The 16,371-nt window shown below is 39.8% G+C and overlaps 1 protein-coding gene across 1 annotated transcript in view; it reads left to right on the top strand.

The window, feature by feature from the left end:
- Window positions 1-16,371, top strand: part of MDFIC (MyoD family inhibitor domain containing) — an 85,974-nt gene that overhangs the window by 735 nt on the left and 68,868 nt on the right. Inside the window, 2 exon segments of the mRNA XM_040644081.1 lie at window positions 172-211; window positions 213-358. Coding sequence (XP_040500015.1) covers window positions 172-211; window positions 213-358 — 186 coding nt within the window.

Raw genomic sequence — 16,371 nt, 5'->3', positions numbered from 1 at the left:
CCCCCCCCCCCCCCCCCCCGCCGTGTCAACTTGCGGGGTAGCAGTTTTCCTCCCGGGTTTCAAATCAAAACTTCTCCGGGGTGGGGTTTGGGGGAGGGAAGCGGAGGGGGAGGGAATGTCCCGTAGGGGTGGTGTGCTGGTATCTAAAAACACTTTTTTTTTTTCCGCCAGAAGCAGGCAGTTCTCTGCACCCAACACCTAAGAGCCCTTCGTGGTCCGCCCCGGGGGCGGAGAGCTAGGCTGCAGCGCGGCGCGGGCTCGGTGGAGCGGCCCATGTCCGGCGCGGGTGAAGCCCTCGCTCCCGGGCCCCAGCGCGGGGCCGAGGCGGGCGGCGGCCGGCTGGGTGCCCCAGCCCAGGGTGAGTGCCTGCTTGCAAGTGGCAAGCCGCTTTGTCATTGTTGCATTTTAAAATTTGTTCACACATAGTATTACTGACTGGGGGTCGGGGGTGGAGGTTGGTGCGGTGAGGATGGGTTCTCACCTCATAGTTGTGAACTTCTGCACAGTTAGTGTTACTCAAACAAGTTCTCCAGGACTCCTGCCCTAGATCAACAACCGGATAAGAGGGCGGGATCCGCTGGTCCTTCCACTCCCCCTTCCTTTGGCTGCGGGGGGAAACTGGATGACTTGACTCCTTCTTTCTTAAGCATATGCATTTTGGGGCCTAAGAGTCAAATGTGTGAGATCTGAAACACCCTCCCCGGCTTCACTTCAGTTCTAGTGTCTTCATCAGATCCCGGTCTGCTTCTGCTTTCTGAACAAGCACGCGCTCTCCGTTCCTCTTTCTGTTTCTTGTGGGCCACTCTGCCACTCACTTGATGATCCAGGTTTCTGTGACCAATTGCTTTGGAATGGCTCACGCATATGTTTCAATAACTTTTGAAATAAACATGCTTTAAAAGAAACACGTTCCAAGAATGAATTAGCTCCTTTGTGTTCTCCCAAAGTGTGAACACAGGCAACCTATGAAGAAACTAATCTCTAATCTCGTTTCTGGCAAACTTCCCTAACAAGCTTAGGAACAAGTCAGGCAGTATCTTTTTTTCTCTTGAAGGTGACATACTTCAGGTTTTCGTTGTTGACAGTGAACAAGGCCCTTACTCTTCAGATGCATTTTTCTCTAAGGGTGACTCTGATTTAAAAAGTTCTGATACTGATGTAAGCTAAATAATTTTCCAGGTCTCAGAAACCCACTTTATACTCTTGATTGTAAACATATCTGATAGCTTTTCTTTTTCTTTGATAATGTGGTGAGCTACTTGGGATTGGATTTTTGTTTTTGTTTTCGTTTTTGTTTTAAGGCAGCAGAAATGGAAAAGAAGTCAATGTTGAACTCAGGAAAGGTGAAAGCAGAAAACATCCATGGCTAAATTAGAATGTTCTGGCATTCAGGGCTGTTAAATTGAATTATGTTTATCATTGCTGTTTGCTTCTAAACAGTGAGTCATTTTTTTTCTAAAGAGAAAATGGAGCGAATCAGAGAGCTAGAATGATCAACATATTTTCCCAGAAGCAGCCCACGTTTTGCACATTGTATTGCCAACATAGTCATTTTCTTGTTAGACATGCCCTTCATAGTCTCATCAGCTCATTGATGTTTATGTTCACACTTGAGCTGTTAATCACTATTGTTAAACTATGCTTATGTCAAAATCCACATCAAATATACTACAAAAACAGTTGATTTGACATAGTGATATCTGGAGTGTCCAACTTTAGTAATGCATCTTTAGAGTCAGAACTTGCAGTGGTACTTAATGTAGCCGTGCGAGCAGTGCTGTAGATTAGCACGTGGTCTGACACTAAGAAGTGGCCATCTAGAATGGTCTGCGGTGAAGTTGACTGCATACAACACATACATCATCAGTGTGGAAACTCTTGGATTATATTGTACCTGAAAATTGGCATACCCTCAGCAACATAGATAAATGGTGCTTTGTGATTAGTTTATCTTTGACTCACAATATCCTTTAAATAGGCACCAGTTTAATTGTAAGCATAATATAAAGTTGATTTTTAAAAAAGAAAATCCTCAGGATCTTGTTATAATGTGTCTCAAACAAGCAGATTTCATAAGGTGTACTGAAAGAAAAAAAAATTTGGAGCCAGTGGGTAGAATAAAAGCTTCAAGATGCCGCCTTCCATGGTTAGGTTGGTTTTATTGGTAAAGACATTAGTGAAGAGAGCAGCTTTGCTCACAGAGTGCTCTCATCTCAAGCTCTTGCTTGAGTTCTTTTATCCTCTTCCTTCTGTCCTTGGATTCTTTTATCATCCTTTCAGAAGAATAGTTTAATCATTCTCTGGTAAGTTGTGGCTACTTAGTTAATTGAAACTTAATTTAAAATTTTTATATATTAAAATCCGTGAGAAAAATGGAGTGTGTTATGAAAATTAGCAGAAAATACCTTTTCCTGAGGGGGACATATAAGGTCAAGTCTTCCCTTGTAAGCAGAGATACATAGATGACCAGATAAAACCTGTACGTAAGTAAAGACATACGATGTTAAAGGTAAAAGACATTTTAGGGGGTCTCTAGTAAACTCACCATCAATTCTAGAGTCCCTTTCTCCATTCTTTCGGATGATTAGTTAGACCCCGAAGTGTAGCTCGTTCTACTCATCAGCATTCAGATTTAGGAGGGTTTTTCTGATTAATAGCATAGTTCTCTCTCTTGAAAATCTCTACTCTTTTCCTGTGATTCTGCAAGGAAAATTCTATTACTTTGAAAGCATTAAAAATATTTTCTGTGTATTTTGAAAATTGTTACAGAGCAAGGACATAAGCTCATATGCTCCGGGCTGTAAGAGGGACCCAGGACCCAGGATGGGTGTTAGAAGACAGGGAGTGGCAGGGATTGCGGGCCTTGGGATGGCTCCTGGGCCAGGAGGCAGCACGGCTCAGCTCCAGCTCACTGTTGCCATTTGGGCTAATATCTTCCAGTATTTCAGGAGACACTGGAAATACAGATTTTTATGTATCATCTCTCCCTTTTTAAAAGTTGGCAATTGATTAAATATAATTTTTGTCCAGGCCAACAAAACTACTACACTTTCAGGCTGGAAATGGCCTCTAGGCAGCTGATCTTTTATCTCTGTTACAGAAAATAGAACATAAACATGTATTTATAACCATTTTCCTATTTATGCAGAGTACCTGTATAAATGTCTTCGTAGGTGAAGGATGATTTGATCCAAACTTAATTTCGTTTTAAGAGAGAGTGAATCCTAATACATTGTATGTTAATTAATTGAATTTAAATTTTAAAAAAGTGGATCTTGTGTATGTGGTTCATCAAGTTGTCATTTTTTTTTTTTCTTTTTTGGATTGGACATCTTAAAATTCATTGTGTTATCAACATGGAAAATGTAGGTACTTACCTTTTGGTGCAGTAGTTACTAGAATCCATGCAGTGGAAAGAGCTTTTTAATTAAGTGCTTCATTCATACGTTTGTGACTTGTAACTAGAAGGGTCCAGCTGGCTCACTTTTTAGAAAGGGTGCCCAAAGAATTTAAGTGACTTGGCTAAGGTCTCACACAGTCAGTAGAAATCAGGGTAGAACCACAAATTGCAGAATATATGTCATTGTGTTAAATGTGGTTGAAGTAGAGAATCAATATAACTGTTTCCTACGGATGGATGAATTGAAGATAATAGGCTTTGGATACTGTGAATCACTTGAGCCTGTTCCAGTCCCTGCATCACCCCCCCACCCCCCCAACCCCCCCACCACACCCCATTGCATTTGCCAAGACTTAGACTGTTGGACTGAGAGTGCTGGAATATACTTTAATGTGATAATGTGTGATTTAATGCACTCTTCTCTCTTGGGAGAGTCCTCTGAGACTATTAGGCAGACTTTTCATAGCAGGATGCAAAATGCCAGTGAAGTTAATTAAAAATAATTTAAAATAGAAGCTAGGGAGAAAATCTTCGAGTTGAAATTACATAAGAAGAGCTTTGACTTAGAAGCTTAGCTGAGTTGTCAGGAGTTTATAGTGGCTAATCAGATTTCCTTTATGGGAAGCCTGTTTATTTCATTTTATACAATGTATGCTTGTAATACCCACATTCTTCTACTTGTATCATATTGTTTTATCCTTCTGATTAAGGATGGCATTTCTCAAAGTGTGTCATCTTTGGATAGCTTCTACCTCTTGTTCCAGTCGGGGGTGAATGTGCTTCCAAAAGACACTTGGCGACATCAGGAGATACGTTTAGTAGACATACAGGGAGTGGAGTGGGTCCTCCCGGGATCTAGGGGGTAGAAGCCAGGGATAATGCTAAATATCTTAAAATGCACAGGACAGAACAGCCCCTTACAACAAAGAATTATCTGGCCTTAGAATGTCAGTAGTGTTGAGATGCTATCCTGATGTCTCAAGGAAACGGGCATTTTTGTTCCCACTCTAGACTTAATCCATCTCTGGGTGGAAGGCTCAAGAATATTCATTTTTAACAGGCTCCAGGTGCTCTTTATCTCGTTGAGAATCATTGTTTTAGAGTCTTTTATCTGCAGAAAGACAAGTTATCATACATTTCTAGTCTCTTTCTTAGTAGAAAGGCTTCAGAAAGCTTTTAAAAAGTCTCTTTTTCGAGTTCCAGATTTTCAATCCTATCACTGTATTACTGCTCTTCAGCATTTTTATACCTACCCCAATTAATAAAAATAATACTGAGTATTCATCCTCAAAGAATTTTCCAAAATTTTGTGTACTATCATACAAATGTATTGTGAACATAAGAAAAGAAATACATAAATAAGAGTTGTAAGCAGATGAGTAAAAGTAAGTGAATTCGATATTTTCATACTTTCTTCCACCACTTCAGTAGATATTCTTGTCCTGCCACCCTACACTTCTCTTTGGAGATCCCAGGATTATGGAATAATAAGGAAGAGGGTGCATAATTTGCACATTAGTTGTGTTCCTTTGTCAGTTGGAGTTTTGGAATCTCAGTGATCCTTTCTCATAGAAACAGTGACAATTGAACCTTGTTACGTGACAAGTACAGAGAGAAATAGACCGAATGAAATCAGGGTCTCGCAGAATGATGGGGAAACACATACATTTACCCGTAACTATAATGCAAGGTAGACTGATAGGTGGTATAATGGGTAAAGAAAGTATGATGGCAGAACGTGGGAGAGAGAAAGTATCTCTAGCTGGGGCATTTGGAAAAATGTCTAGGAAAGCTTTTGATTTGAGCTGGATGACTAAGCATGATCGCTGGACTCAGCGCTTTGGAAATGGATGGTGGGAAGCAGAGCTTGGAGGGGATTACTACAGAATGCTGAGTACTTGACTAAACCCATTGTATGGGTTGTATGAAGAAACAAAGAGCGAGATAAGGTTGAGAAGATAAACTAAAGTGATTTTGAGGATGACCCTAATTCTCCCCAGAGGTATTTGTATATCCTTTCTGTAGGCAGTGGTGAACCACTGAAAGTTCTTGAGAAAGGGAAGGACAGGACCAAATTGGTGTTTTGAGGAAAATAAATCTGGTGGCAGTGCAAAGGATGATGTTGGTGGGCGGGGCAAGAGTGAAGGTAGTGATTATCCAGGAGGTTAGTACAATCACCTGACAAAAGAGGACGTAGGGCAGCACCAGTAGGAATGGAATTGAGGAGTTTAAAGAACAATAGGAAAAGTAGGATAGAGTTCTACTGAGCTGTGAGAGCCCCTTGAGGGCTTTGATTTTTACTTATCATCTGTGAATCTCCTAAAGCACAGCGTCCAAATGTTGTTGAATTCAACTGATATAGTTGGGCAGCATGTTTAATATGGGAGATGCTGGAAAGGTAAAAATTTAAGGTAGTCCAACGGGTTTGCCTTTATAGCGTGAGCTAAAAGGAGGAGCTAATAGGAGGAGCTGTTGAATCGTCTTTTGATCATGTTGGTTCCTGGAACTTACCCCTTACCATGATAGCCAATAAGCCACCATGAAGAAGAACTTGTACCTAGGAGAGTGGTGAGGGTCGGGCCCCCAGGCTAAGAGTTCACCACCAGGTAGCTGGTGGATGGGCACAGGAGTGTGAGAGAGTACCGAGGAGCAGATTTGGAGGCATGGCCACACTTAGGGAGGAGAAGGAAAAGAATGCAGAAAGAGAGCCCCCAAGGACTGGTCACAGAAGCATTAGAGGTTTAGTGGTCGTGGAAGATGAAAGCTATGCTCGCCGCATGTTAATGGAAAGAAATCGAGGGGATAGAGAGATTGAAGATGAAAAGCTGTGGAGTACCGTGGTGGTATGGTGGGTGTGTGTAATTGAAAGAGTAAAATTCTGGGACTGAATGGGACAGAGACCAGTCTTAGGAAAGTAGAGAATGTTCGCTTTTCAGATGGGCATGGGAGAAGATGATCAGTGATAATCTAGAGAAAGTTTGATATGAAAAAGAGATCATGGGAGACCTCGATCTTCTCAGTAAAGTAGAAGGTAACATTCGCTGAGAGCAAGGCTGGAGGGCGGTTAGGATGAGATGAGAAATTTGAGATGAGTGGAAAAGATTTCAAAGAATGAAGTATTCAAGAGGGAGTCAATCTGGGGCAAACAAAAGGGCTGCTCAGTAACACTGAGGGCTTAACTAAGAATGAATGGCATGAATATTTAGTGGACAAGGTCAGCATGGTTGATTGCCTTTCTCAGCAAGGAGCAGGAGGGAGCTTGAGAATAGAAGCTGGTAGAATGAATTTTTGGAATTAGCATAGGGTTGGAGGTTGGCAGGGTAGAAGCAGTGGGGGACAAAGGAGGAGGATTACACATGTGTGGGAAGAGTGTGTTTGTTTTAACTAATCTTGTGTTCTAGGGTATATGGGGAGCCAGGGAGACTAGAAGTGCAATTGGCAGGTGGTTTCTGGCCAGCAAGAACCGTGCCTGTTGGCCTTGTTTGGTCAGTTAACATACAAGAATTTTTTATTAAAAAAAAATATAATATATAATATAGTATAGTATATAATATAATATAATATAATATAATATAATATAAGTATGTATAAATTGAATGACCTTTATAGGGCTAGTGGGGAAATTGGAATTTTTGGGTGTGTAAGAGCCTTTCCTGTTTCTTTGAACCTTATTTCCTGGATTTTGTTGAGGTGATTTCATGGAAAGTTCTAATAGCTGTGTGCAGTTATTTTACTAGCATTATATTTTTGTAATAAAAGATTTGGGGAAAATAAGGAAGCATAAATGGACACAATCTAAAGTTAAGCCATTTGCAAATGGAAAATTAGAACGATATGATAAGCAACAACAGAAGAGAACAATTCGACCAAATTGTCTTTCTGAGATAATGTAATTATTCTACTGTATGTAGAGCCAAGGGATGTGATTTTTATGTTTCTATTCCTAAAGGTCTTTATAATCAATTTTTATTAAGGGAAGACAGATCTGCACTGGCTAGATTCTAGATGTTTGGATAGTTGGGTGTTGTTGAGTCGTTGGGGCAGACAAGGGACCCTTCAGTCCTTCCTGCTGACTTAATCTTGCACGTGCTTGTGCACCAGTGTTTTGGATGCTTCTCTCTTCTCTTTGTCTTTGTGTCTCTGTCTCTTTTCCCCTTCCCTCCTCTCCTTTCCTGAAGTTAAACTTAAACTTTTCGTATCTTCGTTTCACGTCAGCACACATATTCTGAAGAAGGAAAGCTTTTAACTTTGTTTTTGAAATCAAGTTGTATTTTAAAGATTCTAATTTAATCAGTTAGGGTTCACTAAGTAGGAGCTATGACCAGAGTTATTTTAATATTAATTTCGTTTGTGGTTTCTACTTGCAGTCCACTTCTGTTTTCAGATTCACACCCACATGATCTGAAGTAAGATGATTCATATGCATGTGCTTTTATGCCTGAATTTTTTAGTAGTTTCAGGAGTCAAGTCTGAAGTTAATTTTCATGCCAGCACATAGATTTCATTATTGATGGGTTTGAAGAGAAACCCTGTTAACAAATATTTTTTGTGTGCCTACTGCGTACAAAGTGCTGTGAAGATGGAAGATGTGTCATGCATCGTTGGCCCAGAAGGAGTGTATAAAGTACGTGAGAGGGAGGATGAGAAACAAGTGTGCCAAATTAAATTTTAATTTCTAATTAAATTTAATTCTAAATATCGATTGACTGTTCCGACAAGAACCAGGTGCCAGATGAGTTGATGGCCAGTCACCAGCTGACCGGTGTGGTTCTGGAGCACCCAAAGTCAGAGGTTGAATGAGAAACTCAGAATGGCAAGAAGTCAGTTTTGTCTGGGTTGGACTGCTAGTGACCCCATCTGAAGAACACACAGTTTGTAGGTCTTTTGGGTTTGAATTATGCAGAGTTGAGCACTAAAAATAAAGCAGTTTGTGGTTGAGTAGGTGACAGGCCCTCGGAAGGCAGCTGGCAGAGTACAAAGGAACCGGCTTCTCCAAGATACAGTCCTCCTACTCTTTTCCATGATGGATCAGCCCTTGATCTTTTGGGCTCTGTGTATGCAGACCTACTCTGTTCTTAGTTTTTCCATCGCTTAAGCAACGTGCATTTTCTGAGGGGTATTACTCTTTATTTCTTACTGAAATGCAAGATGAAATTATGGAGCGTGGGGAAGATGTGGGAGCTTACATTAAGATGTATACAATGTGAAAATAAATATACCAATTTTTCATCAATATGCAAAATGAATTTAATTTTTCTTGAGCTAAGGAGTAACATTCAGTCTTTGTATTGAAAGTATTTCTGGTTGGAGGAGATGAAGATTGGTGGCACTGGTAGTGTGCATAGGAAAAAATTCTACATCTGAGAGAAATTGGGAAGTTGCAACTAGCTGGGTCTCATAATTGATTATATTGGGGCAGGGAAAAGAGAGACTTGAAAGATAATACCACTGACCAGGATACGGACTACAGTTGGAGAAACAGGGGCAGAAGAGAAGTGGTGATGAATTTTCAGAAATGCTGAGTTGGAGTCACTAAAGATCTATTGATGTAGAGTTGAAACTCAAATTTGTAGGTCAGGACACAGGAACAGGCCTAGAATAGTGGATTTACAAGTTCTTCTCCTGGAAGTGGTCATTATGGACCCCTGCAGAAGTTAATGAGATTATAAAGATTGTGGAGCCAGAAAGGGTTGGTTGTCTTAAGGGAGAATCTAAAGAAGGCAGGGTCTCAAAAGAAGCCGGGTTAGTGAGTTCTATGAGAGGCTTCTGGTTTGGGCCTTTAGGAGAATTACCAGAGAGGATATATCCTCTGACTTATAATCTGTGTCTATCATTCTGAAGCCCAAAAAATGAATTCCAGTATAGTTTTGATTCTCTTACCATTATCTTATCTGTGGTTTCACTGCTATGTGACATGCTCTTCTCCATCCTCTCGCACTTACCTGTATCAAGATTGGACTCAAATCATAGTTCTGAAAAGCCTTTACAGATGAAACAACCCCCTTTGGTTCACTTTTGATTTCCGTTGGCCTTCATTCTTACAGCAGTACCAAGTTAAGGGTTCATCCCCACCTGATACAACTGAGAGGTAACAGAAAAGTTTTAGAATTGTGGCAGTTACAACAGTGATCATGAAAAAAGACTAAAGATGGGTGTGTGACATCATTTTAAAAAGGGGGAAGATGTCAGAGTCCTCAATTCCTTTTTGTAATAGGACTTAGTCAGTTGCTCAGTGAGAGAGCTGTAGTTAGGCCTCTCTGGATTCTTGCAGTCAGTAAGACCAAACTCTTTCAGAATAGCTTTCTAGACAAGACGAAGAAGACTGTCCTGTCCATAAGGGTGGGCAGAATGTAAAAAAGGCCCTGAAAAACCACTGAAGGCATTGACAGTGTTCAGCACAGAGGAGATAAAGACACAGGAGCATGAGATATTTTCTAAGACAAGACCATCATGTGGAGGGAAGCTTAGACTGTACTTCGACCACAGAGTAAAATATGAATCAGTGAAAAATAACGAGGAAGTTGATTTTAGCCAATTGTGAGGAAAGTCTTTGAGTTGTCAAAGCCGTCCCAAACTGGGGTACGCGATGTGCTGAGGCCGTGTCCCTGTCCGGGCGTGTCCATGCCCATGTGCCTTGGCTTGTTCTTGGGACTCTTGGATGGTGAAGGTATTCATCTGAATTCAGATTATCAGTTTGGGCTGGGACCTCTAAAAGCCTAACTCCAAATTCCAGGAGCCTGCGAGTGTTTGGTGTTAGCACGCCAGATAGTTGGTTGAAAGAATACAATCGAACCTCTCTTTGAAGAGGTGGGAGTTTGCTATGCCTCAGGGTAGATCATCCTGAAAACACATCTTTAGGACAAGGAAGTGTAGGTTCAGATGTCAAAGGGAGGAGATAAAGGTGGCCTGGTCACCAGTATCAGCTTGCCGTCACTTCACCTCTCCCTGCTCCTTCTGCCACGTATTTGGAGCCCTGATTTACTGAGATATTTCCGGAACTAGAGCTGCATTCTGTACCCGTGCATTTGCATCGTCATACTCAACTGTTGATTGATCAAATTTCGGAGTTGTTGTCCACCGTGCTATGTGTTTAATCCTCTCTGCCTTCCCCCAGCCCGTGAACTAGTTGAGTCGGTGTCATTTGTATTACTCTTGAATGTAAATGCACCATAAGCTTCTGAAGGCATAAGAAGCCCTTTGAAGGAATGCATTTTAGATTTTGCTCAGAAATCCTACTTTTCAAAATATCGGTAACAATGATTCGATTCAATTGATTTAGGCATTTATTTCTATGAACTTCATAATGATCTGTGCTTATGTAATAACTTTATTGTCTTTACAGAATTATGAAAATGTATGCATATGCTCATTCATTTGTTAAAAATGCTTGGTTATCTGAATCCTTCGTGGACGATGAGATTTCAGTCCATTCGAGAGCATTAGGCAAAGCAGGTTGGTTTTGCTGTGCTTCTCGGAAGGTCATTAGGCTTGAGGGGTTGGTTTGTTTGTGTTTGTTTGATGAGTGAAGAAATAAAATTCCAGAGCCTCAGGTCTTCCTGAAATCTGCTTTGGTTTTTAAAGGTTACATTTGGGAAGCATTTGTATATTTCCACATTGTTCTGAGCCTCTGGGACAAACAGACCTAGATTTTCTACTTTTCCCAGAGATTTTAGTCTTGGATTACTTGAGATTTCATAAACCGGAACACACATAGATTGTCTGAAATAATGCTGGTATTTTAATGGAAGGGTAAAAATTGTTTAAAGCAATTTTGTTTTCAGAAAAAGGTATGAATATAGATTGCATAGCAGTAAGAATATACATCTTACATAGATTATAAATGATCTGTCATAGATTATTATCAAATATTGATTGCTTGAGATCTAACATGCAGAAGCCCCCAAATTTAAGTATAAAGAAAGCTACTTCTATTCCTTTTCTATATGACTATATATGTATTTTACACTAAGTTTTATGAGGTTTTATAAAGATTTCTGCCAAGCACCGCCGTTTATATTAGTCTTTCATGAAGTAAGCAAATAAAGTATGGATAACAAGTAGAAAATGTACTTGATGGTTGGTTTGTGCATTTACATATACCTCTGCAGAATGTTCGAGGTGGCTTATAGGAGTACATTTTAAAAGAAGATTACAACGTAATAATGGAAAATATAGGTACCTAGGAGATCCAAACATGGGGGAAAATCGAAATGTACAGAGAGACTGTAGGGTCAGATTCACTCAATTTTGCCTGTAAATTTGGGTCAAAAAGAAAGCATTTTTTAAAATTTGATGTTCACCGTGCATCAGGAAAAAAAAAATAACTTCTCAGAGAAAACAATAGTTTTCCTTGCACTCAGTCTGGAAACAGATTTCTTGTGTGGTTTTTCACATAGGGATTATTGAACAGATACTGCCCTCAACAGCTTCCATATGATAACTTTTAAAAAGACGCTTATTATCCTAACAGTTAATTAAATACTAATAGCAAATGTGGATGAGCTTTTATTATATACCAGAAACTCTGCTTCCCGGGCATGATTCCATTTCTTTCCATATCCACCTTATGAGATAGATAACTGTTGTTAGTCCTATTTTGAGAAAACCAGTTTACCCAGGATCCGTAGCATTCGTGGTGGACCCGGTGGCCTGATTTGAGATCCTCTGCTCTTAACCGCTTGTAGCGCAAAGTCCAATGCAGAGGCGGTGTTTCTGTCACAGAGAACCTAATGAGAGTCTTTTTGTTCAGCAGGAAGGAATCAGATACATCTGGACCTTTACATGACAATATTGTCTCCATTTCTTGGAAAACTGTGGCACATACAGAACTTTGTTTAAAAGCTCATTAGTAACTTTGACAAACTAATCATCCTTCTCCTGCAGCATGACTAGATTCTTTTACTACGATGTGCCAGTAGCATTTAGCTGTTGAGATCGTACGTTTGCTTGATTACAGACTGATGGATAGAATATCCCTCTTCAGTAGTTGGAGCTATTTTTTAGAAAGGTTTACGTTTACTATTTGTACCTACAATGGGCAGAACTGAGACTAGTTATAAACTACCTGATAGCAAGTTTATGTTCAAAATAAAGCATAACTTACTGAGGAATGTAACTGTCCAAGAATAGGATGTGTTTCTTTGGGAGGTGTCATTCGTTGGAATTTTGAAGGGCTGAGTGTTGCAGTGGGTCTTTCCACGCTGGGTGCAGTGTGAAATCAGCTGAGCTGCAAGATGCTTTCCAGCTCTGACTTTTATCCTATTTTTCAACTGCATATCTATCTCTGAGACTCATTCTGTATTCTCATCAGTAAAATGGAGCTAATGTGATCTTAAAATATCGTTGATGATTCTGAAGATCAAATGAATATTATATGTTAAAGTCCTTTGAAAATTGCTAATACTATAATTGTAAAAATTCATTAATTTTACTCTTTCAACAAAAGGAAGTGTTGTTTCATTTTTAAAAACTTGTTTAACAACCATATACCAGCTGAGTGGCTGTTGTGTGGTATAGAACATAATATAATGTTGTACATACATTATTATCTAATTTGCTTATTTTTAATGCTCTTAAATTTCTCTTTTGTTAATCACCATTCAACTAGGTTATTCCCAGCTCTCAGATAAGTAAAATTCTCATTTGCCAAGTTTTAAATTTGAATAATGTCAACTAGGTAAAATATTATAGAATTTTTAATTAAATGGAAATTCTATTTACCTGGTGGTTCTTCTTCAGTAGGAACGATTGAGATTAGAGAGAGATTGCTTCTCACCATCCATACCCTTCTTTAGAAAAATAACAAAAAATGAAGAGTGTTGATCCTGTAAGATAATCACGTCTGCATAGGACATATTGTATTTAAATTGATCGCTTAGAATTCTTATTATTTTCCTCTGATTCTTTTGCTTAATTCATGCTTGTTATTTTCTTTGAGAATTAACTCAAATCCAATGCCTTACAAAAGGCTTTTCTTTGATTTCCTCCACTCCATTCTGAATGCCCTTCAATGTGTATATGAAGTTTTAGCCCTATTGTTCAGCCCCTTTGCAGAGTCAGATTTAGAGAATTTTAGAGCCTCTGCAACCGTCCAGCTCAATGCCCTCGTTTCCGGTTGAAGAAAATGAGCCCCAGACACACGGCTGGTCAGTTTCTGAGTCAGAATTATAACCCAGCACAGTTTTCATTACCTTCAGTTTTGCAGTTGCTCATTTTGTGTGTATGTTAGGTCTCCCTAGCTAGAGGACTTTTTTTGTCAGGGACTAAGGTTTTGGTTGTTGTTGGGGTCCCCTCCCCTGTCCGCCCTAGCCAAAGATTCTTCTGGGCTTCTGTGTTCAGAGTAGCTAGAATTTTTGGGAAGTCAGCCTTTGGGAAGCGGCTGCCAGGAGCAGGCAGCTATTCTCTGGTCTAGTGCTATCTTTAAAGCGTCTTCAGTTTTTATTTTAGTTTCTAAAACATGCTTCTGTAGTCATCTGTTAGTAGAACTGATGAGTGTTACCTGTGATTCAGGTTTTGTATTCTCATAGTTTTGTGACGTGGAGACAGAACTAAATACCTCTTATATTAGTGATGAGGTCAGATTGCCTTTTCTGATTCCTTGAATCCTGTGATGAGGTGATGCCAAGCAAGGTCTGTATCTCAGTGTCGAATAGGCTCTCCTGAGTTTTCTCTAAATTGTGTAGAACAGAAGAACTTAGAGCAGTATCCCTCACACCTGGCCATCTATGCGGTGACAGAACTCCTCCCCCACCACCTGAGTCGGGACTTCTGGGGTTGGGACCTATGCCTGAATGGTTAAGGAGCTCTGCAGTAGAGAACCACTGGCATAGAAGAACGGCATTCTAGAGCTGAGGAAGGTCTCTTTTTAAGAGAAAATTGTGAAGTTAGGGAGGAGTGCTGGTTGGATGTGTGTACAGAGTTCTTATAGAAAGCTGCAGACTGATCTCATGCATCATGAAGTTACTTGATTATGGGATATGTGGGCTAGATATGTCTTTGGGGACCACAGACTAGTTGAATAGCAGCTACAAACCTTCCTAAACTCAAAAAGGAAGTGATTAAACCAGGACTGTGGCCCTGCTTCTGTAGTTCAGAAGCAACACCGTAAACCTATCCCGATTCTAGAAACCTGCTATTAGGAACTGCCTGTTGGTCATCTTCATGACTCGTGGCTGACCCAAGGTTTAGAAAGTTGTAGTCAGATTGGTTCTGTGGCTGGACATCGTGGTGCTCATGTTAGAATTGTCTATCCATGAACTCTTCCTCTGCCTCGGCGCGTTTCTTCAGTGTGAGATGGAACTGCACACCATTTATGAGGCTGCCATATAGGTATTCCATTAAATAGTACAGATATGTTAATACAAGAGTACGCATATGTTAGAAAGTTGTACAACACTCACGTGGTCACAGAAGTTTATAGACGTGGAGAATTGGCAAAAGTCAACTTAATTTTTATACTTAATTTTTATAGAACCTTTTCTGAGCCTTGCTTTGGGCTGGGTGCTGTGGGTCATAGCAAAAAGCCGAGACCAACTTTTGGGACAAGACATTTACTTTTCAAAGAAGGCAAAGTTGGGTAGACGGATGATTGTGATCTGATAGTAATTACATTGTATTGATTATTGAATGGTAGTTTTTCTTTAATTTGAGGAGGACTCTAACTCTAGAATTTCACAGATAAGGAAACTTTAAAAAAAAAGTGAAACTGTTTTAATAAATAATTAAAGCAGAAGGAACTTCATGTTCCTTTTACGAGTGGGTCACTACTAGATCCGTGTGTATATGGACCACATGACATTTTCATTTGTTCAGAGGAGAGTCTAGAGGGCCTGTGTTGAGCACTTGAATATTGGACATGATTCAAATGTGAGTCAAGTGTGTCTAGAGGCTTTATTCATACCTATTTTCTTTTAGTCAGCAATGCTTCATAATGCCCTGGTTTCATGAATTAATTTTAATGGAATTAAACTTGAACAGCTCAAAATTATATAATTAATTTCATTCAGCTTCAATTAAAGTTACTAATTGAATCAAGCCTACTAGCATGACACCTGGCGGCAGTTAGCTACATAACAGTAGCGGCAAGTCTGTAGGAGCTAGTTTATGTATACTAGTGAGTTTTTATAAAAAGCTCTCCTGTTGATAATCTCAGAAAGGCCTTGAGTTGACTGTAACAGTGGAAAGATTTCTGGAGTTGTTTAAAAAAGTAAAGATTTTAATTGAAACTAACACCTCTCAGGAAGATTACATTTTCTCTCGGATAATGCTGAGTAAATGTTACATAAATCTGCTAGAACATATTGGTTTAGCATGCTTCTGATTTATATTTTACTGCTATCTGAATATGGTTTTGCTTTCTGAAAATACTTCGCATTGAAAATCCTGCTTTTTTTTTCTATAGACACTTTAGCCTCTGGATTTAGTCCTAAGAGGGTGTCCATCTATTTTCATGTGTTGAAATGTGTTTCATGGCAGAACTTTTCAATTGTTGTGAAATCCCCATGGTACATGAGAAACTTCTGCATGTGCAGAAATTTTTTCGTTCCACTGGAAATGTTAGCACAGTTGACTAACAACTTCTGTTTGAATCTCTTTCCTTTCCTTGCTTCCATGGCTTCACATCATCCAGCTTCTCGTCCTTCTCTGACTCCTTTCTAATTGTGGAGACCCCTCTTGGTACTCTTATTTTAATGTAGTAACTCGTTTGATGGGCCCGTTCATTCAAATGGCTCTAGCCATCAAGTTTAGGAAGATCACTGTTTCCAGCTGTAACTTGATTTATTTCTGATTTGCAAATTCACACGTGCAGCACAAAACTCATCCGTGAAGCTGTGAAGTCTGTGGAGGCCTGAGCTGCAGCTCACGATTCAGTGCTTCCTCATTGCCCCGCACAAAGCATAAACAGCTACTATCTACAGATAGATATTTTTTAAATTAACAAATTATTCTCCTGGTCTCCAGGTTTCCCAGTC

Source organism: Ursus maritimus, unplaced genomic scaffold (assembly GCF_017311325.1).
Source record: "Ursus maritimus isolate PB19 unplaced genomic scaffold, ASM1731132v1 scaffold_3, whole genome shotgun sequence".
Lineage (NCBI taxonomy): Eukaryota > Metazoa > Chordata > Mammalia > Carnivora > Ursidae > Ursus > Ursus maritimus.
The sequence above is the reverse complement of the archived record's forward strand: the minus strand, read 5'-3'. Positions and strand labels throughout refer to the sequence as shown.